Raw genomic sequence first — 27,096 nt, forward strand, 5'->3', positions numbered from 1 at the left:
ATTCATCACTGACATAAGGCTCACCAGCATATAGTTCCCTGGCTCTACCTTACAGCCTTTCGTAAGTCAGCACCACATTAGCCAACCTCCAGAGTTCTGGCATCTCACCTGTGACTACCGATGATACAAATATCTCAGCAAGGGCCCCAGCAATCACTTCCCTAGCTTCCAGCAAAGTTCTGGGAAACACCTGATCATGTCCTGGGGATTTATCTACCTTAATGCGTTTTAAGACCTCCAGCACTTCCTCTTCTGTAACATGGAAATTTTTCGAGATATCGCTATTTATCTACCTTCCATATCTTTCTCCACAGTGAATACTGAACTGAAATACTCATTCAGTATCTCGCCCATCTCCTGTGGTTCCGCACGTAGACAGCTTTGTTGATCTTTAAGGGCCCTTATTCTCTCCTTAGTTGCTGTTTTGCCCTTAATGCATTTAAAGACTCTCTTTGGATTCTCCTTAACCTTATTTGCCAAAGCTAGCTCATGTCTCCTTTTTGACCCCTGATTTCCCTTGTAAGTATACTTGTACAGCCCTTATACTCTTCCAGGTTTCACTCAATCCCAGCTGTCTGTACCTAATAAATGCCTCCTTTTTCTTGACCAGAGCCTCATTTCTCTAGTCATCCAGCATTCCCTACACCTGCCAGCCTTGCCCTTCACACTAACAAGAACATTCTGTCTCTGAACTCTCATTATCTCCTTCTTAAAGGCCTCCCACTTCCCAACCATCCCTTTAGTTGCAAATAGCCTCCCCCGTCAACTTTGGAAAGTTCCTGTCTAATACCGTCAAAATTGACGTTACTTCAAATTAGAAGTTCAATTTCTTGATCAGTTGTATCTTTTTCCAGAACTATTTTAAAACTAATAGAATTATGATCACTTGCCCCAAAGTGCTCCCCCACTGACACTTGAGTCACTTGCCTGCCTTATTTACCAACAGGAGATCAAGTATTGCTCCTTCTCTAGTAGGTACATCTGCGTATTGAATAAGCTAAGTCCTGGAGTAAATTTCCATAAAATTTAAATGAGGTGTTTCCTGTAATTAATGAACATTTGCTGCTGCTCTCTGCTCTGAATTGTAATTAACTGTGATTACGCATGTTTAGTGATGACAGCACTTCTGTAATGGTTTGACAGGCAGGTGAGATTATGTCAGGTTACAGAACAACCTGCAGCACATGGCAGAGATATCAGGCTGGTTAGCTCAGGAAACTGGGAAGGTGAGGCACACATGTGACTGACATCAATGACCGTATAAAGTGAATGTCTTTATCTGTGCACTTGTTGATCAAACCCAGTTGTATTAAAGAGGTTTTATCCTTTTGCTAATTTGTATCCACATAGAACATTACAGTGCAGGAGAGGCCATTTACTCCATTGTTCCTTTGCTGGCTCTTTGAAAGAGCTTTTTCCCCCTTTTCCAAGCAGTACATTCCACATCACAACAACTTACTGTATTAAAGAAATGCTTCTTGATCTCCTGTCTGGTTTGTGTGCTAGTAACCTTTAAATCTGTGATTTCTGGCTATATTCCTTTAATTGCAATTTGCAGCATATTTCCTTATTGACTCTATCAAAACATTTCATAATTTTAACCACCTCGTTTAAACTCCCTTTAACTTCACATTCTCTTTGTAGAACAGTCCCATTTTCTCTGATCTCTCATACTTGAAGTCCCTCATCCTTGTATCTAGGTCATACTTACACACTATCATACCACATGCGCACACACTGAAATGCAAAATATGGTGTTTGTTTAGTGTATATTTTTCATGAAAGTGAAGGAAGATCAGATGTCCCAAGCAAATCTGGGGTTGAGAGAGAATTTTGTATGAGACATACTCAGTGACAGCAAAAAAAATTCAAAAATAAGTTCAAGTCCTACTCCAGAGGCTTGAGTACACAATCGAGGCTGACAGTTCCAGCTTAGTATTGCAGAAAGGTGCACTGTGAGGTGGATGTTTAAGAACCACAGCCATTCATGGATGAAAAGCAGAGGAACGCTTTGGTGTTCTGACCAATATTTATTCCTCAACGAACATGAATAACAAGATGAACTCATTATTATTCCATGGCTGTTAGTGGAAGCTTGCTTTGCAGCAGCTGGCTTACTCACTTACTACATTGCAACATTGACTACATTCCAAAAGCACTTGAAAGGTTGTAAAACTGTTGTAAGGATTTGATAGGTGTGAAGTAAATACAAATCTTCACTAAGGACAAGTCACAAAGGCCAAAATGTAAGGTAATTGAGTAAGATCTTGGATTCCAATAGCATCTTTTGTGATTTCGGGACATCCTAAAGTATCTCATGAGTGTACTAATATAAACTCAGCAACCAGCCCAGATCAGAATTTGAAATTTGCATGCTTTACTGTCCGAATGCCAACTTCAAACACTTTTTTTTCAAATGTGTGATGCTATTTGTTAGCATCCTGTGAAATACAAGCTGCTCTTTTCTACTGGTGAAGTTCTGTACCAGCTTCTTAGAGGCCTGCATCCCTCTACTAGAACACATTCCTTTATCCCAGGGTTAATCTTTAGGTTCACTAAAACATTGTTTTATGAATCTGCCAGATCCTAACTTAAGGATCACCATTGCAGTTTGAAGAGTGAAGCGACTAAAGTGTGCACTTGTTAAAAAAAAGTTTCATTCAGTCAGTCATGCTGTCTAAAACAGCTCTGAATGCTCCATGATTTCACTGTGAGAGATGGTCATATTTTCAGTAATTGCTGATCCCAACTTAAATTCGCCTTGAAAATTTACTTCCAAGGGCCTAGGATGGCATTATCATTCCCTGCTTGTTCAGCAGATCTGTGAGTGGAAGTTACCATATTAGGGATGCTTTACGATGCAGACTGAACACCACTGGGGATCAGAACAAGTCCAAGACTGTCAGAACTCAGATTACTGGACATTGGGAGTGCCGTGGAATGGGAATGTACAACTCTACGGTCAAGCATGTGCTGTTGTTATAGGCTACATGCTGATAATTAGAAACTATAACGAAAAGGCTAAAAATGGAAACAAAATATAAATTACTGGATTGTTGACTGGTCAGAAATGATTGATTTCATTACCGTGCAGCAATGAAAGTTCCCCTGTAGACAGACAGACAGACAGACAGAGCATACATGTGTGCAAGGATAATGAAAATTTTACAATCGGAGTGTGCATTGTTACTGATGAATGTTCCAGGCTTGAAGAGGAGTGTACTCCATTTGGTGTGTCAATGTCTAAGAGACATTATCTCAGTAATTTACTTGTACCAAAACTTCTAGAAAATGCAGGGATTGCATAGCTGTATGGCACAGTCTCTAAATTCAGATGTACCAAGGTAACATCTTGTCCCAACTTAAAATTAACCTATCTTTCAGTTTCAGAGCTGATGGACCTACTGCATATTGCCAGCAGTTGAGCTCATTGCAGTTTCCCAAAATTTGTATCTTTGTAGAATCTTAGAACACAGTAGGTCATCATTTGGCCCATTGAGCCAGAAATAATTATCCAATAAGGCCCACTCCTTTATTCCCACCCTGTAACCCTGCAGATTATTTCATTCAAGTTTTTATCCAAGTTCGTTTTGCAAGGTAACACTGAATCTGCTTGCACTACTCTTTTAAGGCAATAAATTGCAAATCATGGCAACTTGTGGGAAGAAAATGAGATTCTGGTCATCTCCCTGTTGGTCTGTCCAGGGGAACCAACTCAGACCAGCTTCTGGTAATGGGTTGCTGCCACTAATCCTCCTTTCTATACTGCACATGAAGGCTTGCTTAGTTAATATACAGGGAAGATGAATTGCAAGTGAGTCTGAACAAAAAGAAGCACCTGTCTTAAGCTGAAATGTAGTTTATTGCTCGATAGCAATAGATACAGTTTACATGAGCTTGTTGCATAATTAATGATAAAGTATTAACAGATGTGACATAGCTGACCCTTTTGGGAACTTGAGCTGGACTCCTGATTCTCCACCTGAGACTATATAATGCTGTTGCATTTCTCATTGTCTCCAACATGAACCCTTTCAGAACCATTATCTTATACCACATTCCCCTCTAGTTCTTCAAAACCTGTGATTCAAGTGTAGGATCGCAGCACAGATTGTGTCTGAAAAGCAATATTGGTGACTTCTATTTTGCAAGATAGAAGGCAGTGACAGTGCATAGATGTGCTCAGTGTCTTCAGGTGATTAGTTCCCGGGAGAATATAATTTTTTAGAACAGAGTGCAAATGAGAGAATGTTTACCAAGTATCATATTCTTCCCAAGTTGGGATTAAGATAATAGGTTTCTACCTGGAGCTGATTTCCACAGATGGCCAAATTAGGGAAAGATTCTGTAATTTAGTTAATCGTGAGCGATGGTTGAAGTTATCACTTCCTTCAAATGTATATAACAGGCAAATGTTAATCTCAAACTCTGCCATTGCCAAGACTTGCAGCTCTGTGTACACAAAACAAAATGATTTATCCTTGATGCTTAATAGTAATTATAGCAAGTTCTGGTTTTCATTTTGTATAATTTATAATATTCTTTTAAAAGTAGTTAATTATTTTCAACAAGCAATCCATGCTCAGTCAGGGATGGTGTAGCTCCATAGCGTGACCCTTGTCCCATGCAGGATATGAAGCTGATTTTCTGACTTGCTGTGCGGTTGCTCCAGGTTACTTGGCAAACCAGGAGATTGAGCAAATTCCATGTGTTTATCCATGATTTCACTTTTGAAATACAGCCTCCATGGACCATTCCGAAAGGAAAATGACTCTTTAAAAATGTAGTAGTCAATGTGTCCACAATATGCATGTGTGACACATGTTCCTTTTGTCTTTTCATCTGCTGCAACAGCCAGACAGTTTCCTGCCGTTTTCATTCCAGCAATTGACAAATGATTGCCAGATGTGAGCTCTTTCCAGTGATTCTTCCTCTCTCCAAACCTGTGGAGATCAGGTTATTTCATACACCCTGTCCAGTTTATCTCCATTCGCATCTGCCACAGTTTAAAAGCAATGGCCTCCGTATGTGGGCATTCTAATCATCATGATTTCTTTCTGTCTTTCACTTTCTCTCATTTTTGGAATGAAGCAACACTGACAAAGCAACAAAGACCAGCTTCTGCATTTCATAAGTTAATCATTAGCACATTTTAATAGCTCAGTTACAAATAAGTCAGAAATTGAATGCGCAGCTATTAATGTCTCAGGTCATGAAATACAATGACAACACGATGAGGCCAAGACTAGAAAGAATGACGTGGTTAATAATCTATAGCTGCCATAATTTCTTAGTAATAACTCTGAATTTTAATAGGAAGTTTGATTCCAAGTGTTTTGCTGAAAGGCACTGAGTACAGTCACAATGATTTTGTTACCATAGTTTGTTGAGTTTTTAATGACTGACCATAACTAAATTTGAAACCTGAACATTTACCACTGACAGCTCCCTGATTAAGGAGTTTAAAACACTCTGTGCAATAACAACAGAGAAAAAAAAAGTTGGCAGTAGTTTAGAGGATTGTTCAGACATGGAGCCCAGGTGCATTCAGGCTGGGAGCAGGGGGTGCTGTTGTCAAGGCGAATTATTGAGAAGCCCTGTGCACTGTCAGGTCTGGGAGGTGAACTTTAATACTGAATTCCTCAGCACACCACAGTTTCCCCACACACACACACACACACACACACACACAGCAGACCAACCATAATAGAGCAATCCTGCTCATACACCCATTGTCAAACACACATGCAGACACATAAGTACAGTTCGACATAGGACCATACATCAGAGGCATGATTGTTTCACCAGAAAAAAAATACGTGCAATGTGTAAACACCCATATTCACACACAATGTTCTGTATTAATATACGCAATTACTCTCATTGATTTAAATTTTTTTTTTAAAATTACTTAGTTAAAATGTCCAAATGTCAGTGGATTAAGAAATTGGAATTGTTATCCTTGAGCTTATATTGTAACTCATTCCATCTTTTATTTCACTGAATTGCCTTAAATGATGGAGCTGCTTATGGCAGGTTGGCAATTCTTTTGCAAAGAGTTAAATGCAAAACAGCCTACATTTCCTGTCTATCAGAAACAGTAATGTGGGGGATGAAGAAACTCCAATAAAAGTTTGCAAGAATCTGTGTGGGGCAGGCAGCTTTCTTTTTTAATTAAGTGTTTTTAAACAGAATCTTCCACTGACATGCTCACCATGCATTGCTGCGTGCTGGCCCTCTCACAGTGGGCTACCCATGGAGACATTGCAGAGGGGGAGTCACCCGGTCTGCGCACTGAGGGAATGTCCTTGAGAGGATGGCTTGTCACTAGCCATCAATGGAGAGACTGCCGCAGTGGTCTCTGAACATCTGGCAGCTCAGCACAGGAAGCTGTGGCAAGTAGTTGGGGGGGTGGGGTGGGGGGGAGTAGTGTCATTAATTGTGATGAAATAATTTAAACCATCAGGAATAAATGAGCCTGTTAAGCTAAGTTCAGATTCCATTTGCTGTGCACACATGTTTCAGGCATCTTGTGCTGAGCTTAAATTACAATGCGACCTGTCAGAACATAAGAGTCATGATCGTTGTGTAAAGATTTCTTTCAGTTCTGTGCTGCTCTCCCTTTGTAAGACTGTTTATTTGCCCTTCCCTGCCCCTTTCAGTTCCCTAAATATGAATGCCAGGAGGTGAGCGGATCAGGGGCCTCTATCCGAATCAGCCACTAAGACTCAGCAGCTCTCCAGGCTTTCTTCCTCTTCTGTTAGCCTCTGTTTAATAAGGGATCTTGTGTTAGCAATAGAGAAACAACTGGTGTCCCTTTATCTAGGGAATCAACGTGTTCATCACCATACTAATCATTATCATTTCACCCCACACGTTTCTGTGACTGGTAATGTTTCCATTCAGGCAGAGAACTAAATAATTAGACACAGGCCATCGGCAGATTGACTTTGCTCTCCATGGGCCCCACACTTCAATTTCTGGTGTCTTCTGTAAATTTGCTGCTCTCAACTGACAATGCCATTTCCCCCAGCCCTTTCATATGATAACCACTGCCTTAAAAAGTATCTAATTGTTATTTTCTGTATGATTTCTATTTGACCTGCTCATTATTATGCAGTGGACATAAATTACAGCACAGGAAGAGTCCATTCAACCCAATTGTGTTAAGAACTGGTGAGGAGGGGTGATAACTTCTCTTTTTAAGCCCCTCTCAGTCAGTCACAACAAATATTTTTAATTCTTTTCTTAGCATTCAGTTGTCGGACTTCAATTAAAATGTCATTAATCAGAATGAAGGAGCCAAATTACAAAGTTTTTGTGAGGATAATTTTACTGTTTACCAGCACTGAAAACAATAACATGTGGCATCAAACACACATTAAAGGAACATAAAAAAGTTTCAAAAAGCAGAATTTTCTGGGGAAGACAGGAAGAATAGATATTCCAGAGTGAAAATAAGTTTGAGTCTTAAAAGTGTTAGATTTTAAACCTGCTGCCAGTTGTTTAATTGTTGACTGGTATTCTGCAGCAGTGGCAAAGTTAGTAGATCTTGATTTCTTGGTGAATGCTTGTTGTCCCAAGTGCCTCTTTCATTTGAGACTGACTTTGAGGTTGGGGAAGATAGGAAGAAAAAAGCACACATTGTCCTTGCTTTTATCAGTTTGTTTTTCTTTCGGTCTTTGCTGCTCAACGCTGCTGTTGCTGCAGGTCCACTTTTGTATTCCTGAGTCCTTTTAAATGGCATGCTCTTCATTTCCCATTTTATGTGAATTTATCATGCCAGTGTGAATTTTGTGATGTTCACTCATTTGGTAGGTTTCAGTCTTTCAAAACGTGGTAATGTAGCTGGGTTTGCTTATTCCACATGGGTTCCCTGGACTTGATTCAATTGGTGGTCATGTGATCATGGAAAACATTTCAAGTCAACGTTTGTCCTTTTCTAGAAACCATTAGTCCGTGAAGGTCTTTGGTATACCAATCAGTTGATGAAAGTTGAAGGTTGATATTTTTACCATGACCTGTTACATGTGCTGAGGTTTATGCTCCAGCTACTCCCAGTTTCAACCCATCAGAATATTCTCATTCCCTTCACCTTTATTATACAGTGTGCCTCTAAATGTTTCAGCTGTTAGTCCAGATTCTCTCCACTCCCTTGGCAAAGAAACTTCAAATGAACTCTTGATCACTTCACTTGGTTGGTTTGCAATGCAGAGTAATGCCAACAGTGTGTCTTCACTAACTGAGGTTTCAATGAAGGAAACTCCTTCTCAACCTCTCCTCTGACCTGAGACATGGTGACCACCAGGTTAAGTTATCACTAGTCATCTCCCTTAAAGCAGCCCTATTGTTCAGTAGGACTATGATGACTTTACTTTTTCTTATGGACCCCAGCTCTGGTTTCATCTGTAAATGGAAGCATCTTCTTTACATCAGCCATATTGAACCCTTCCATAAGTTAGAAGCTTTCTTGTTATCTAAAGAAAAGGACCCCAGTCTGTTCATTCCTTCCTGGGAGTTGTAACATCTCAATTCTGATAGAATTTTAGTAAATTTTTATTTGGCCTCTTCAGAGTGCTTTTTTAAAATTTATTTTTATAACATGGTGACCAGAACTGCTCCCAGTAATTTAGGGATGGATGCTACACATGACCTTCCAAGCCTATTTGGTCTGAATATTTAATAAACTTATAACATCCAACAATTTTAAATCCCTTGTTAAGCCAGAGAAACAGACATCTCCACTTTCTGTGTTTTCTGACAAAACCAAGAACAGTTATCTGAATTGAGATTTTCATCTGGAATATTGTAGATCATTCATTGTTTATCCCCTGCTTAAGAGCTTCTCTGATGTTGGCCCTTGGTACATACCTAGTTGACTCTGACTGTTGTTCCATGTGAATCCCAAACAAACCAGCCTGGACCGACCCAATTTGAACTTAACTGAAGATTGACCTATATCAATCAAATACTGGGACACCAGTGTGATAAAAGCCTTCCTTTGTGCTCTGTGGTGAAATTATTTTGCATGCTTTAGTGTCATGCAATGCGTCACTCAACAAACAATTTTGTTACCTTACAAGCGACTTCAGCCCACCCAGCAGAATTGTGAAAAATTGAAAGCAACAAAGATGCAACGTTGCTTCCCACAACAGGCGACACTATTGGCCCATTGTCTTCGTGGTGGACCTTTGAAACAGTTGCTGATTAGTCCAGCTTCCCTATCCTTTCCCTTTAACAATGCACATAATCCATTTCCAATGTTTGTCCATTTGCTATTTCAAAATTATTACACATCTTTACATGAGACTTTTGGGGCTGTGTATTCCTGATCATACATCTCCCTCTCGTTCTTTTATATATCGTTTTACATCTGTGCAACTCAGGGTCCAGAAAACAGTTTATAGTAATTTACTGTGTAAAATCAGACATGAATTTGAACTATTATAGCATCCCTCAACTTCCTCAGTGAGAACAGTTCCAGCTTCTCTCCAAATTAACTGATGCCCCTGCACCTTCCTGTGTAAGATTTCGGGTCTGCTTTATCCCAGTGTGTGATGAGGTTGGGACTGCCCTTTTACACGTGCCCTCAGCTCATTGTGAGTGTCAGCTCTAACATTCTGTGACCTACTGAACCACCAGTAACCCTCACAGACCCAGCCCTGGCATTGCCTTATGCTGAAATTGGGTGTGAAAATAACCAGAGGATCTGACAGTCTGAAGGCTTGCAATGTAAACATTATGTTGGGCAAGTTGAAAACAACTTCAAAGCCAGTCTTTGATTTTTCATTTTCAGGAGTGATTAAGCTTTCGGTCATTTTATGTCCTAATCTGGCCTTGTGTAACTCATGGTCAAATTTTGTTTAATAATATTCCTGTGAAGCATAAAGAGATGTTTAACTCTGTTGAAGGTACTGTAAAAATGCAATAAAAACTGATAATGCTGGAAATACACTGCTCATCAGGCAGTGTCTTTGAAGAGTTAATGTGTCAAGTTGATGGTCCCGTTTCAGAACAGTGTTATAAAATTGAGCTCCTTGTGGCATCTGGTGCTGCACATTTTAGATATCAAATATGTAATTACAACCACATGTACAATGACTTTTCCACATACATTAGATTAACATATATGCTTGACAAGGCAATGGATTAACCATCCATTTCCTGCCTGCTGTGATGTGTCTTCTGAAGCCAATTTTTTGGGGGTGGTTTGAGAACGCGCTGGGAAAGTGAGCTGTATGTTCAAGAAGGTTGAAACCAAAGATGTGTTGGACTGGTTCTGAAAAAGGGTGATTGAGCTGAAATATTAACTGACTTTTTCTCTCGCTCTCGCTTGCTCTCCCTCCCTCCATGAAGGCTGCCTGACCTGATGAAAATCTGCAGCATTTTTTTGTTCTCATTTCAGATTTCCAGCAACTGTGTATTCTACTGCCATGTTAATGCAGGTTCTTGTTGTAGTGACTCAATTTAAAATACCTTGAAGAATCTAATTGAACACAGAATTGAATGTGGCAACGTTTCCTTTTGTTCATACACCTTGAAATGTTCTTGGGTAGGAAGGTGCACCATAAATGCAAATGTAATTCCTTCCCAAAAAACAAACAGGCAAGGGAATTGCGATTAATTTGAACACATTAAATGAAAAGTGGCGAGCATTTCAATTTCGTGCTGTGTACTATTTTGAGTTATGTCAGCCAGTGTGAAGCAACCACTACAGATTAATGTATGTCTGAGAAGGGTGTTATGAGTGGCTAACTCCATTCAGACTAATCTAGACCCCTTTAAAGGGAAACATTTTGGTACTCATGTTCGTAAGTTTGCAGATGACACCAAAATTGGTGGTATAGTGGACAGTGAAGAAGGCTATCTCAGAGTTCAGTGGGACCTTGCTCAGTTGGGTCAATGGACCTAAGAGTGGCAGATGGAGTTTAATTTAGATAAATGTGAAGTGTTTTGTTTAGACAAACCAGGACAGGACTTGAACAGTTAGTGGAAGGGCCCTAGGGACTGTTATTGAACCAAGAGACCCAAATGTGCAGGTGCTGCATAGTTCCATGAAAGTGGAGTTGAAGGTAGACACATGTTTGGTACACTTGCGTTCATTGGTCTTTACATTGAATGTAGGAGTTGGGATGTCATGTTGCAGCTTTCTTGGATATTGCTGGTGCCGCTTTTAGAATGCAGACTACAATTCTGGTTCTCCTTCTATAGGAAAGATGTTGTTATACTTGAAAGATCTCAGAAGACATTGACAAGAATGGTGCCGGGACTGGAGTGTTTGAGTTACAGGGAGAAGCTGAATGGGCTGGAGGCTTTATTCCCTGGAGTGTTTGAGGCTGAAGGGTGATCTTAGAGGTTTATAAAATCATGAGGGGTTTGACAAAGTGAATAGCAAAGTCTTTTTTCCAAGTGTAGGGGAGTCCAAAACTAGCAGGCATAGGCTTAAGATGAGAGGGAAAACATTTAAAACAGACCTGAGGGACAACATTTTCATGCAGAGGGTGGTGCGTGTATGGAATGAGTTGCCAGAGGTGGTGTTGGAGCCTGGTACAATTATAGCATTTAAAAGACATCTGGATAGGTACATGAATGGGAAGGGTTTAGAGGGATATGGACCAAATGTTGGCAAATGGGACTAGTTTAGGCTAATTGTTCGGCGCAGACAAGTTGGACTGAAGGATTTGTTTCTATGCTGAATAACTCTATGATTCTAAAAGTTGACCTTTTTTCCTCTTGATTGTGTGGCAAGTAACAGCATTCACCTGCAGATATCATGCCCTCAAATATCTCCCTTGGCCCTACTTTGCTTTTTTGTGAAATCAGTACCTCTTGTGCCATTGTTGGGTGATTTGATTTTGTAAGTCACCTTGAAAACAAGTGCTGAAATATTTGAGCAGCGAGAAATGCAGGATCAAGACTGTTGCGTAACCTGCAAGATATACCTCTCCTCCAAACTCAGGCCAGTATGTAGTAGAACCATGCAACATGATCGAATGAGACAGCACAGAGGAGGTCATTTAACCCATTATGCTTTTACTGGCTCTTTGAAAGAGTTATCCAAATTGTTGCACTCCACTGCAAGTTTTCCCATTCAAATTTGTTCCCAGTTGACTTTTGAAAGTTGCCATGCATCTGCTTCAGGTGGTGCATTTCAGATCATAATAGCTGCTTGTTTTAAAAAGAAAAATCTCCTCATATTCCCTCTGATTCTATTGAATTTATTTGCAAGAAGTGTCCGTGCGTAGACCTCCAAATCTTCATTCTTTATTAAGGAGCAATAAAAGCCGACAGTTGGTTCTTTCCAAAAGATTTATCTACTTCCTTATACAATTTCTGTTCAAAGTAAGTGACTGAGGTATCTCTCCATTCAATATTCTTTCAATTCACGGTCCCCTGTTGTGTGGTCTGTTACAATGCTGTATGTCCACAAGTGCCAGGAAAGAAAATGTGTTCAGAAAGCTATCTAGTCCTCATGGTGTGAAGGGCGTTTTGCATCTTGGAGCTGTTTGAGAAAGACTTCCTTTGTTCCTGGATTTTCTCTATGTACATAAAAAGAGGCCGATAATTTATGCTTCAGTGCTCTGAGTTAGACCCTGCATAATCGTGCACGGTGCTCTGTTCAGACTTCTAACAGATCGATATGGAAAGTGAGATCAGGGAGGAAAGTGGGAACAGAATCATTCCTGAATTGTTCTGGCGAATGCCACAAATTGATATCAAACCACACGAGTCATGATTGTTTCCTCTCCTATGGCAGTCCTTTAGCATAGAGCTTGATTTACCTCCACTGTGGATTGAATGGGGTTCAAAGATGGCTGATCAGCCCAATTCTGAAAAATCTGCAAGTTCTGCCACAAGTAGGGCGGGGACTACATGAAAGGCCTGTGTGCTGCCTCTGATGCTTTGACTTCTGCACATTCCTGGTGAAGTTTCTCCATGTGTTCAGTACCTTCCCAAATGAATCAGTGCTACTTTGATCAGGCACAAGCTAGGGTTGCTCATGGGTTGATGGGAATTTGGTTTCTTTAGGAATACTTGACAGACATCCTTTAAAGTGTTTCTGTTGATGTCCTGTGAGCCTCCTGCCAGATTTATGCTCTGAGAAGAGCAGTTGCTTCAGGGGTTTAGTGTCAGCCAAGCAGACAACATGTTTGCCTTGCAGTTGTTTAGCCAATGGTTTGACCTTCGCCCTATCCCTTTGCTCTCCTGGGATCAGCAGTATGCTATGCCATGGCATAATGGGGAGAAAATAAGTTGAAAGCAGTTTAATACCTGCATCTGGTGCAGATGGGATTTGAAAGCACGACATAATATTATATACCTCAGCCAATTGTGGCATCTGGTGCTGTGCATTTCTGAGATATCAAGCATGTGATTACAACCACATGGACACACACATTTTTCCACATATATTGGATGAACATGTATGCCAGACGAGGTAGTGGATTACCCAATAATTTCCTGCTTAGTGTGATATTGCTGGTGAATTCATTTTCTTGCGGGATGTTTTTGGGATTCTTTTGGGAAAGTGAGCTATCTGTTCAAAGAAAGTGAACACAAAGAGATGTTGGACTGATCAGTTTCAAAGCTCCACTGCTGCCTATCACTTGACAAATAGGTTGCTAAAGCTATGATCATCTCCCGAGGTGAAAGCAGATCAGAATTAAAGTGGAACAACCAGTTTACCTGGAAAGACCTCAAAGCCTTAAATGGCCAAGCACAGATTTTACCAATTTGGAATGGTGTGTGTGTGTGTTCACTCAGAGAACTCAGTGTGTTGCTGTGGTATTGTAGCTTGTAACTATGGCTAGTGATGGTGGATGCTTCAATATTCTTTCCATCAAATGACTGACCAGGAATCTCTTCTCTCCCCCCCCCCCCGCCATTACCATTTGACATTGGCATACGTTTGAAGGATTCGCAGATTGATGTACAATCTGTTTGGCCATGCTCTGAATGCCTCTTCCTGAAGTGAGACTTAAGTCCATAGCTTCTGGCACGGAAACAGAGATGCTACTCAATGCATTACAAGACGGCGAGATATGAAGTAAGGAGTGTTGTAATGCAGCCAGTTACCTTGTGATAATTCTGATAAACATCTGTCTCTCTGATATGTCCTGCAGTACCCAGAGCTTGATTGCTGTTGTTTGTGCATTAACGCTATAGAACTGAGTGGGTTTTAATTATATCAATGTAGAAATAAATTCCTTTGTCTTATTTCAATGATGGGAATTAGTGAAATTGTTGTGGCTTATTTGATAAGTCAAGAATTTTTAGCAAAATTCATATTCTCAGGATCTTGCAAAGTGCTTACAGTCAATAAAGCACTTTTGGAATTGGAGTCCCTGTGGTATTATTGGAAACCCAAGAGCCAGTTTATGCACAGTAAGCTTCCACAAGCAGGAATATGATACTGACTAGTTGTGAATGTAAGAATATTTGAATTTGGAGCAGAAATAAGCCAATATGCCCCTTCAGGCTGCCCTGCCATTCAGTAAGATCACAGCTGATATGATTACTCTACATTTCTGCCTAATCCCAAAAACCTTTTCACCTCTTTCTTATCAAGAAAATATCTACATCTGCCTTGAGATTCAAAGACTCTGCTTCTGTTGCCTTTGATCAAAGTGTTCCAAAGAATCATGACTCTTAGAGATCAAGAGATTGTTTGCTCAATGTTAAATGGTTAGCCCCTTATTTTTAAACAATGGCCTTGAATTCTGGAGTCTCTGACAAGAAGAAATATCATCTCTCATCTACCCTCTCAGAATTTTTAACATTTCTATCAAGTTCCAATGAATCCAAGCCTAGCCTGCCCAATCTTTCCTCATTAGACAAATCTACTATTCCAGATATTAATTGAGTAAATCCTCTCTGAACTACTTCCATCTCATTTATGTCCCTCCTATATAAGGAAACCAGTACTCTAAATAGTATGCCAGATGCAGTCTTACCAATGCCCTGTATAACTGAAGCAGAACTTCCCTACTTTTGTATTCAAATCCCCTTGCAATAAACAATAATATTCTATTGGCTTCCTAATTACTTGCTGTACCTGCACATTAACCTTTTGCAAATCATTTACTTGATACCCAGATGCATCTGCATCGTGGAGCTGTGAAATTTCTCACTGTTTAGGTAATAGCTTCAAAATGGCTCCTGCCAAAATGAACAATTCCGTCTTTTCCCACGTATTATTCCATTTGCCTAATCTTTGCCCACTCAATCTATTTACATTCATTTGTACCTTTCTTATATCCTCAGAACAGCTTACTTTCCTACCTATAATTGTCATCGGCAAATTTAGTAAACATTACTTTGGTCCTCCTTCCAGGTTATATATATAAATTGTAAAAGGTTGAGAGTGCCAGCACTGAGTCCTGAATCATACCACTCAGTATCTTGCCAAACAAGAAATTCCCCATTTATAGCTACTCCCTGTCCTCTGTCAGCTAGCTACTACATTCTATCCACCTAATATTTTACCCTCTATACAACAAGGTTTGACTTTTCACTATTAGTTTTGACTTTGCATCTTATCAAATGCCGTTTGGAAACCCAAGTACAATACATTCACCAGTTGCCCTTTATCTGGACTGTTTTTTTTCCCCGAAAGAACTCCAATACATTTGTTCAACATGATTTTCCCTTCACAAAAGTTTTGACCCTGCCAATTACCTTGAACATTTCCAAAGTTTTGCTATAACATATTTAATAATAGCTTGTAACAACACCCCTTTGGTAGATGTTAAGCTATCTGGCCTGTAGTTTCTGCTACTGTCTTCCTTTTTTGAATGAAGGAGTTATACACAGTATCTTCCATTCTAATAGGAGCTTTCCTGAGGCAAGGTCATTGATCAGTACCACTTCCTTGGTGATCGTAATTTTCCTGAGTTCCCCCCTCCTGCTTGATTGCTACTTTTGAGATGTTCCTTACGTATTGTACAGTAAGATACATGTTTAATCTGCCATCTCTATATTTTCAATTATTAATTCACTATAAACTCAATTTCTACAGGCCTAATGTTCACTTTATTAACTCACTTCCCTTTTAAACTCTTACTATATGTTTTTATACAACATCACAAGAGCCACCCTTGTTGTTTTGATATTCTGTCCAGTGTTCTGCCCTGCCACCCAACTTCGCTCACTTGTCAGATCATCTGTTTTAGGGTTGACTGAGGGGCAAATGTTGGCCAGGCCACTGGAAAACTTAAAATAAAATAAAAATACTGGAAATCTGAAATGAGAGCAGAAAATAATCCAGAACTGGAGCAGGTCCGGCCCGGTCTGTGGAGAGATAAACTCCTGTTTGGAGTCTTGATATGGCTCTTGTTCTGGAGATCTAAAGTTTCTCCAATGCTTTGTTTTTATGCCAGCGGAAGAGGTCCCCTGATATTTGAAATAATAGCCACAAAATCTTTTACGTGCAAAATCTTTGTACATCTCACCCTCAAGAATGATATTTGGTGAAACATCATTGATAGTTAACCTATTAATTAGAAACAATTGATGACGCAATGTTGAATTATTTTGGGCGATATACTATTATCAGGTGACGTTAATTTCCTTTCAAAATTCACACAAATTCGATGTAAAACCGAACCTGGGGAAGCGCAAGGCGACCAATACGAAACATAATTTGAGCAGCATACACGCTTGTGGTAGACTCCCGATAGCAATTCTTACCACAGAAATCATTCCAGTGATTATTGTGGAGATGTTTAGACATGGTTTTGGATCTCCCCTCCTCGCCAATGTCAGTGTCACTTTCAAAGGAAGGCTCCGTCCATTTAATTCCTTTGTTTCTTCACACTTTTTTCTGTGAAATTTCCGATTCCCCCTTCCTATTGCATACTCGGCCCAACCCCACACTCAACTGACAATTAAATGTCATTTTAACTAAACGAATTTTTATCACGGAAGTCTCATTAATTACATGTTTGCGTTTGTAGAAACCATATTTTATAGACCTCATCCTAGAAACAACAGAAGCCAGTGTTTCAGAAGTTTGTTTAAAGACTGAATTACACCTTCTACCACCGCGTCCACAACCGAAAAATCTGAGAGCAGAACTTAGTGATTTTGTTGGATACTCTTATCACTGTCCCAGAGCATCCGGAATGGTGAACTCAAAGCTCCATTTCCCAGGAGTCTGATAGGAGGAAATATCTGAATGTTTTGGTGCACTCTCAGCGTGTCATAGACTAACGCTACTGTCAGTGCTGTATCCCTGCAATCATTCAGTGACTGTACAAAAGAGGATGTGAGCTATCCGTGCGAATATTTCAGTCTGTAGAGACCCTGGTGGGAGAGCAAGTAACAGGCAGGAAGAAGTCGGTCTCAACAATAAACTTCAAATTATATGCAAGGTGTGTGTTTTAGTGTGTGTGTTTTAGTGTGTGTGTGTGTGTGTTGTGTCAGTGTGTACAAGCAGTTAATATGCTACTGCTTGTGTATTAGGAATGTGCGCACCAGTTTGTACATCTTAGGTCGGGGCGTGTGCACCCGTGTGTGTCTGTCTGTTTCGGGGTCTGTGTAAGTGTCAGGCCATCTGTGTGTCGAGGTGTATGCTACAGTAAATGGTCTGTGCCTGTGTGTGTGAAGTCGTAACCGTGTGGGTTTTGTTGCAAGTCATTACGTTAAGAATTACTGAAATCCACAGAATAAACTGACACGCATTGATGAACTATTTTCCCTGGACTTCACACTGTTCTAGAATATTAACTTCAGCAGGCAATTGTTTGTGCAGGCTGATTATATTTGATTTACAAATACTCTTTCATACTGCAAAATGCTTGGAAGTAATTTAAAAACCGAAAGAACTGCGGATGCTGTAAATCCGGAACAAAAAGAGAAGTTGCTGGAAAAGTTCAGCAGATGTGGCAGCACCAGTGAGGGAAAATAAGAGTTAATGTTTCCGGTGTGATTTTTCTTCACAGATGCTGGCAGACCTGCTGAGCTTTTCCAGCAATTTCTGTTTTCGTGCCTTCGAAATAATTTGTTTCGCTTTAGTTTATATTCTAGTTACAAAACGATTAATCACTAACTAACACTTGGAGGCATGCACATTTAATGGTGACATATATGCTATTGTTTCAACTCCACCATCATTTGAACAGTTCAAAGGTATATGATTGATCTTCTGAGTACAGACTGTGAAAACAGATAATAATTAGGTTTTACCTGTGGAAAAGAGAGAGAGAGAGAGAGAGAGGAATTAATCTCTGTCCCGTTTGTAATGATTGGCTTTGGGAGTTTTGTGTCACTTTTGGACACATGAAAAATATGCTCCTGATGTCATTTCCTCTTGCAGCTCACATTCCAAGTCAGAACTGTAGATCAACTTCAAAGGCAGCCAAGGTACAGCCACGCTCTCTCAAACTGCAGACAGTCTGGACTGATTGAGAATTGGAAGGTACACCACATGGGAGTAAGTGCTGCTGAATATTAAGTATCATCAAGCTATGTTAGTTGTGCTTGTTTCCATTATCTTGCAATGATAATTTGAGCAATCCTTAACTTCACACTGTCAACTCAGTAATTTTAAAGGAAAAGTTACATTTTGTGAGAAAGTACTCGCGTACTCGTAATGGGCTTTAAGGCGTCAATTCTGATTGTGAAGTTCAAGTAGCCTTGGCACTATGTAGCCTATTATACATGTTGTAATCCAGGATTAAAGTGTCCAAGGGTGGACAGGATCATTGCACCAGTTCTTGTCAAGCTGCTTAGAATATTTGTTAGCCTTTCGCATGGGAGATTTTAAATGTTGGCTTTCTCAATTTGCTGTTGGGTCTTGAGACAGCCAAAGTTCTTTGCAGTTGATTTGACAGGTACCCTGCTGCATACTCATTGCGCCAGCCTGCTAACAGGACAGGATTAAAAGTGAGTTTATTTCTGATTTTGATGCAACCTTGCTGAGTTATGCCAACTTCCCACTGTCCCAACTCCCTCTCATTTTGATGCTATGCCCATTACGCTGGTATCCTAGAGTCATGCAATTATAAAGTCATGGCCATCAATGGCACAAAAGGAAGCTGTTCAGTGCATGACTCCATGCTCGCTCCCTGCGGAGTTATCCACTCTGAGCATTTCCTTGTTTGGTCCTTGTAGCCCTGCAAGTTTACTGTCTTCAAGTGTCCAACCAATTTCCTTTCAGAAACATTAATTGTCCACATACCTTGTAAGCAGTGAGCTCCAGGTTGTTGCTGCTCACTGTGTAAAAGAAAAAGTTTTTCTACCTAAACCCAAAGTTTACCAGAATTCTTAATCTATGTTCCTCTGGTCCTTGTACAGTTAAATATTGGAACACGTTTTCTCAGCTTATTTGATCTCAACATGTGGTAATTTTGTAAACATGTATAAAATCTCCCCTCAATCTCCTTTGCTTCTTGCAGAACACCCCAGCATTTCCAACCTAACCGTATCCATGAAATCACTGTAGTAAGTTGCCTCTGCAGCCCCTCAAAGTCATCGAGATATTTGGTAAAGTGTAGTGAACCAGAAGTAATGCAGTACTCTAGATCAGGCCCAATCAAAACTTTATGAATATTCACTACAACTACCCTACTTTTGTACTTAATACCTCCATTTATGAAGCTGAAGTTCTCAAATGTTTTCCTCATCAGTCAATGTGTCATGCCACCTTCAGTGATTGATGCACATGCACCTCCAATTCCATCTGTCCCTGAATATTGTTTAGAATTGTATCACTAATTCTGTACCCACTCTCCCTATCCCTTCTGACAAAATGTGTCCCCTCACACTTCGCTGTACGGCATTTCTTGTTTTTAAAGTCCATCTTCACTTGTCTGTGCATTCATCTAGCCTATTTGTGCAGGCAATTCTTATCATCCTCAATGTTCGTCAAATCATCAAGATTTGTATCAGCAGGAAATTTTAAAGCTTTAATGTGGTCCAAGATCCCAGTCTTTCATGTATAACAAAGAAAAGTGGTCGTTCCACTGATCTTGAAAAATACCTCAGTCTACCATCCTCAAATTACCGTCTACCATAACTTACACTACTTTCTGTCTCTAAATCTTTTTTTAAATGTGATTGTGCACTTGCCCTCCTATTCCATAGTCCTCAATTTGTTAACTAGCCATTAATGTTGTCTTTTAGTCAATCACTTTGTTAAAATCTATGTAGACAACAGCTACCATGTTATTTTCATCAGCTTCCTCTGTTGCATCATCAAATACTAAAACATGATCTGCCTTTCTCAAATCTGTGATGGCTCTCCTTCACTAACTTAGATCTCTCAAAATGTCTGTTGACTTTTTTTTAAACATTGATAAAGGATTCCAAAATCTTACTCCCCACTGGTCTGAAGCTAACTGGCATACTTCCTCCATCTTTTCCATTGCTTTCTCTGAGATGTCTTGCAAGTTTCAGGAGCCTTTTCCATTGTTTACTCCACTGTTTCTTACACGCTTAGAAGCAAACACAATTAATTTACTGTGTGTCTGTTTGTACACTAGTGAGGATTGAGGAGATAGCAAGTGCTTTTATTTCAATACAAGTGTGAGAATAGGTTTCAGAATTAAATATTAACACTAATGAAGAGTTTCTACATATTATGTTTACATATTACTACCTAATTGAAAGGGAGAGCATTTTTTGGTGTAGATATTTGATGTTAGTTGTTAGCAAGGACACACAGTATCCAGTGATCAAGTATGAACCAACAGTCTTGGAGGGATGAGAATATCTCCTTTCATTTCATGAATTCCTACCTTGATCTGCTATAGTAACCTGAACGAACATATGGACTGATCCTTTGGTTAAGTGTGAGGCATTGGAATGAGACTGGGATGGGATGAGGCTAAAGGTTTTGGAGGAGGAGGAGTTCCAGTTATATTGGATTGAGAGATTCTGATGGAAGTTATTTTGTTATTTGGATTAAGTTTTATTTTGAGGTTAAAATTGAATTAATTTCAAGCAATTGCATTTGTCAAAGCAAATCCTCAGTAGTAGGGCTATGTGTGTTGCATGAGAATAAAAAGGCTTTCATTTATAGCCTTTTATTTATTTTTTCATATAGCACCTTTTCAGACCTCAGGACATTTCAAATCATGTTACACATATTAAAATACTTTTGAAGTGTTATAAAGCAACATGGCATCTAATGTGGCAGCTAATTTACACATAGCAAGGATTCCCCAAACTGTGATATATGACCAGATCACCTGTTTTACTGATATCATTTGAGGATACGTATTGAATGGAACACTTAGGAGAAGTCTACTGCTTTTCTCTAAATAATGCTAAATCTGCCTATGAGTGTAGTTGCTGCCTTAGTTTGGCGTCTCATCCAAAAGACTGTGCTTCCAACTCTGCAGCCCTCCTTAGAAGTACGCTGGGAGTGTCAGTCATCTGGACCAGACCAAACACCCTCAAAATATATTAAGAAGGTAGCCTAGATCCTAATTTTTCTCATTTTAAGGGTAAATGTAAGGCATTGTGATTCAAATGCAAATTGAATAGTTGAACTACTCAACTTTAAGAAAACACACTTTATTTTTATTCAGCTAAAGTGTAGATACAATAAAAATAAAAGTATTTGCTTAACTGAAACTCTATTAAAATGCTTAAAATAATATATGTATGTTAACAACTACTAATTAACTGTTCCAATATAGTGACATTCCATAAACGCACCCTTCGTAAAGGAAAAATCAGTCAAATAGATTGCCTTGCATGCAATTCTGGCAGCCGGGAGAGAACCCCAGCTTTTAGCTGCAAAAGAGAGATGATTAAGAGCTTCTACATCCAGCTTCAAGTCCCCCGCAAATGCTCAAAGCTAAAACTAAAAATCCTGGTTCTGTGGGAACTTGGCCCCACCCATTCAGGCTGCTTCTATTGTTCCAACTTTAAAAAACATAAAGATTCACAAGCTGTTTACTTTATTGGCTTTCAGCAGACATTTTCCCACCTTTGTCTCAACTTTTCTTCATTTAGCAAAAAAAGGGCAAAATATATCTTTTAAAGACATAATCTCGTCATAATCTGCATTGATTTTGCACTCAACTCATTGGTGTGCAACTTGAACCTGGAACCATTAGATTGTACGGCACGCTTGTCATCACAATGTCCTTAATGTTTAATAGGTAATATAAATACAGCTTCATATAACTTCTATATCATGCATTTACCCACGATTTTTATATGAAATATGATGTCGGCTATTTGTGATTTACACTAACAATTGGGTTTCATTGCTGCAATTAGAGCTGTGTATAAGCATTTGCTTGGATTGATGCACAAAACTAATTTATTACTGTGAGTCAGTCTCATTATTGCATTTTCTTAATCCTACAAGAATTATTTTATCGAGGAAGAATTAAGGTTAGGACTAGGGAGAGGTAACTGGAATCAGGAAAAAAGTGAGTGGATTAGAATGTATAGAATCTGAAATACTATTTTCTCCTTCCAATCTAAGTGTCAGTTAAATTTTTATTGGTCAAAGGTAGCAAGAGATACACAACAAAGATAGATGAATACAGGTGAATTACAATTTAGCCAATATCTAACTGAATGGTGGGCAGAATGACCTTTTGCTCATGTGTGACAGTCTTAATGGGCTGAATGGGCCTTCTGTTCTTTTTCCCTATCTTTTCACAGAATCTGGGTATTACTATCAGGTAATTCATTCTATTATTGCTCATTCATAATTGCTCTTGAGAAGGTGATTCTGAGCTGCCATCTTAAACCACTGCAATCCACTTGGTGCAGCTGCAATTAAAGTGCTGTTAAGAAAGAAGTTCCAGGATTTTGACCTGGCCTCAATGAAGGAACAGACATACATGAAATAGTTTGGAAGGTCCTTTTCCCTTGCCTCTCCTTTCCTTCTAAATGTTTTGGGTTTGAGCAGTGTTTTTGAAAGAGCTTTTGTGAATTGCTGCAGTGCAGATACATTGTTGATAGGATCTCTGTCCCATTTCGATTTGGATATGCTGACTCACAGGAAATTCAGAGGCTTTCTCCCTTTGGGAAATCTCCTTTAGGGCTATCTCAGTTCAGTGTTAGTTTGGGAGATGCATTCGGATATTGCTGCTGTAAACTGGCAGACAGTTCAAGTCTCTCCATGATAATAAAATGTGAGGCTGGATGAAAACAGCAGGCCAAGCAGCATCTCAGGAGCACAAAAGCTGACTTTTCGGGCCTAGACCCTTCATCAGAGAGGGGGATGGGGTGAGGGAACTGGAATAAATAGGGAGAGAGGGGGAGGCAGACCGAAGATGGAGAGTAAAGAAGATAGGTGGAGAGAGTATAGGTGGGGAGGTAGGGAGGGGATAGGTCAGTCCAGGGAAGACGGACAGGTCAAGGAAGTGGGATGAGGTTAGTACCTACTACCAACTAACCTCATCCCACCTCCTTGACCTGTCCGTCTTCCCTGGACTGACCTATCCCCTCCCTACCTCTCCACGTATACTCTCCTCTCCACCTAACTTCTTTCCTCTCCATCTTCGGTCCGCCTCCCCCTCTCTCCCTATTTATTCCAGTTCCCTCTCCCCATCCCCCTCTCTGATGAAGGGTCTAGCCCCGAAACGTCAGCTTTTGTGCTCCTGAGATGCTGCTTGGCCTGCTGTGTTCATCCAGCCTCACATTTTATTATCTTGGAATTCTCCAACATCTGCAGTTTCCATTATCTCTCTCAAGTCTCTCCATATTGTCCATCCTCTACCCTACCACAGGGTAATCTACTATCCTCCTTGAGCCCTCTCCTGAAATTAAATTGCCTTCAAGGTTAAAATAATTGCATAATACTTCTCTATAAATATACATCTGTGTACATATTTAGTGTATGCTTGCAAAGTCCAGCATGCACACACTTGCATTGCTTTAAGTGCTTCAATGTAAATTGTGAAGTTAAAGGTTTTGGTGCTTTACCAAAGCAGCAAAGTACCCTCACCTGATGTGCCTGTCAATTCTGGCACTGACTGTCTGTGTGAGGACAGGAGTATGGAGCATGCCCCTGTCTCTCATAGCTGTTTCCATGGTTAGTTTTGTTGCCTTTTCATACTGACATGGAATTTGAACACGGAATGGTCTCAGTGAAAGGGATCATTCCTTGCTCAAACTGTGCCCAACAATTTGTGTCTGTGCATTTGTCTCCAAAATCATCAGCAGCTTGTATATCTTTTTGCTATAATTACAGCGTGTTCCTTGCTCTTTGTGCCTCTGATCCCTTGTTCAAATTTAAAAAAAGCCCAGTTCGATGGGAATGTGTGCTGTATTTAGTTTGTGTGATTTATTGAGTGACTAATAGCTGTAGGGTCTGACACTGAGGTGTACCTCAGTACTTTGTTCAGTCTTTTCTCTCGCTCTCTGCCTGCTTCCTTCGAGCAGGAGACAGCAGCAGCTGCTGCCGAGAGCAGATCAGTTGAGAGCTGCCTTGGCTTGCCTGAAAACATGTCAGGCTTTACAGGTTTGTTGTTTTACACTGAGGGTGCAGCCATCGTCTAAAAGTATTGATTCTTTTCTTGTACAAAGACAGAACCTGTCAGCTAAGCAGCCTGACCTCAGTAGAGCGCAGACAACTATTCCCCACCCAGACAGAAGGACAAACCCCACAGGAAAAGTGCTGGTGAAATATATGCCGATGTCCGTTTCAACACAGATCACACAGTGAGCCCAGTCTCAGTCCTCAGAGGGGGCCAGCAGTGCCTCTATGCCATATCTGCAAAAGTGACAAGGCTTCACTTTTTACAGGAATAACTCTCAGGAAGAAAAACAGTGCTTGAGATCTTTCAATTTTATTCTCCTTTTGTTTCTAGAATTTGAGGGAATAAAGAGTTACATAGTGCTTTCACAGACTCAGTGTCCCAAAACTTTATCTGAACAGTACAGTTGAAGTGTGGTCACTGTTTGTAACGGGAGCATGTGACTGATAATTTATGCACCGCAAGCTCCCACAATCAGCAATTTGACTCAACCAGATAATCCATTTTACTTAGAGCCATCGAGTCATACAGCATGGAAATAGACCCTTCAGTCCAACTAGTTCATGCCAAACATAATTCCAAACTTATCTAATCCCACCTGCCTGCTCCTGGCCCATATCACTCCAAACCTTTCCTATTTATGTATCTATATCCAAATATCTTTTAAATGTTGCAATTGTACCCACATCCACCACTTCATCAAGAAGTTCATTCCACATGCAAAGCATCCTCCGTGTAAAAAACGAACTCATGTCTTTTTAAAATCTCTCTCCTCTCGCCTTAAGAATGTGCTCCATAGTTTTGAAATCCCACATCTGAGGGAAAAGCCAACTACCATTAACTTTGTCAATACCTCTCAGTAATTTATAAACTACTATCAGGTCACCTGTCAATCTTCTACACTCCAATGAAAAAAGTCTCAGCCTTTCCAGACTTTTTTATAACTCAAACCTTCCATACCCAGCAACACCCTGGTAAATCTCTTCTGAAACCTTTCTAGCTTAATGGTATCCTTTCTATAACTGGGCGACCAGAACTAGACACAGTATGCTAAAACAGGCCTCACCAATGTCCTGTACTACCACAACATAACATCCCAACTCCTCTACGCAAAGTTTTGAGCAATGAGTCACATGCTCCCGTTACAAACAGTGACCACACTTCAACTGTGCCAAATGACTTTATAACCACGTGCCTATATGTGATGTGAACTTTAAACAGTTATGTACCTGCATCCCTCGGTCCCTCTGTTCTGCAACACTACCCAAGACCTCACCATTAATTGTATAAGCCCTATCCTTGTTTGTTGTACCAAAATGCAATATTTCACATTTATCCAGATTGAACTCCATCTGCTATTTTTCAGCCCATTGACCCATTTGATCAAGATCACTTTGCAATCTTAGAAAACCTTCCTCACTGTCTACAATGCTACCAATTTTGGTCTCATCTGAAAACTTACTAACTCTGCCTTCTACATTCTCATCCAAATCATTTATCTTAATGATAAACAAAAGAGGACCCAGTACTGATCCCTGTGAAATTCTGCTGGTCACAGGCCACCAAGTCTGAAAAACAACTGTCCACCATTACTGTCTGTCTCCTTCCATTAAGCCAAGTATGTGTCTAATTGGCAAGGTCATCCTGAATCCCATGTGACCTAACTTTATTAATTAGTCTATCATGTGAAGCCTTGTCAAAGGTTTTACTAAAATCCAAATAAACAGCATCTACTGCTCTGCCATCATCATTCTTTTTGGTAACTTCCTCAAAAATCTCAATCAAGTTTGTGAGACACAATTTTCCTCATACATAACTATGCTGACTATCCCTAATCAATTTTGCATCTCTGAATTTCTATAAATCTTGTCTTTTATAATCACCTCCAATAGCTTACCCAACTGAAGTCAGATTCACGTGTGAATAGTTCCCGGGTTTTGCTTCACAACATTTCTTAAACAAAGGAACAACATTGGCCACCATCACGTCATCAGGCACCTTACCTGTAGTTATAGATGAGCAAATATTTTTGTTCGGGTTCTCTAAGTTTCCTCCGTCACTTCCTGCAATGTTTTGGAATACATTCTGTCGGGTCCCAGAGATTTATCCACCTTTATATTCTCTCAGATCTCCCAAGCTTCCTCTTCTTTTATATAAACTGTTTTTAAAACATCAAAGTTTATTTCCCTGCATTCTCTCAACTCCATTTCTTTCTCTGCAGTAAAAACTGTCACGAAATGTTCATTTGGTATCTCTCCTATCCCCTAGAGTTCAACACAAAGATGACTCCTTTATCTTTAAGAGGCCCAATCACCTCTCTAGTTACCTTCTTGCTCTTAATGTATATGAATTAACCTTAATGTGTTCTGCCAATGCTATCTCATATCCCCTCTTTGCTCAGAGATAATAGGAACTGCAGATGCTGGAGAATTCGAGATAACAAGGTGTAAAGCTGGCTTTCCTTCTCCTAAGATGCTGCTTGGCCTGCTGTGTTCATCCAACTCTACACCTTGTTATCCCCACTTTGCCTTGCTGATTTCTCTCTTCAGAATGCCCCTGCATTCTTTGTATTGATTAAGAGATACAATTGAACCAAGTTGTCTGTATCTAAAAGAGGATTCTTTTTTTATTCTTGACTAGAAACTCA

General features: G+C 39.9%; 1 protein-coding gene across 6 annotated transcripts in view; it reads left to right on the forward strand.

Annotated features, from left to right (window-relative positions):
* The window catches only part of bnc2 (basonuclin zinc finger protein 2), a 550,876-nt gene that overhangs the window by 230,195 nt on the left and 293,585 nt on the right, over positions 1 to 27,096 (forward strand). Inside the window, exon 1 of one of the 6 annotated variants that reach the window (XM_048528058.2) lies at positions 18,347 to 18,433. The exons of the other annotated variants lie outside the window; for them this stretch is intronic. Within the exon in view, the coding sequence (XP_048384015.1) occupies positions 18,428 to 18,433 (6 nt within the window). The 5' untranslated portion in view covers positions 18,347 to 18,427. Of the gene's footprint in view, positions 1 to 18,346; positions 18,434 to 27,096 lie in introns of those variants that run through there. 6 annotated transcript variants of the gene reach the window in all.

This window comes from Stegostoma tigrinum, chromosome 3 (assembly GCF_030684315.1).
Source record: "Stegostoma tigrinum isolate sSteTig4 chromosome 3, sSteTig4.hap1, whole genome shotgun sequence".
Classification (NCBI taxonomy): Eukaryota; Metazoa; Chordata; class Chondrichthyes; order Orectolobiformes; family Stegostomatidae; genus Stegostoma; species Stegostoma tigrinum.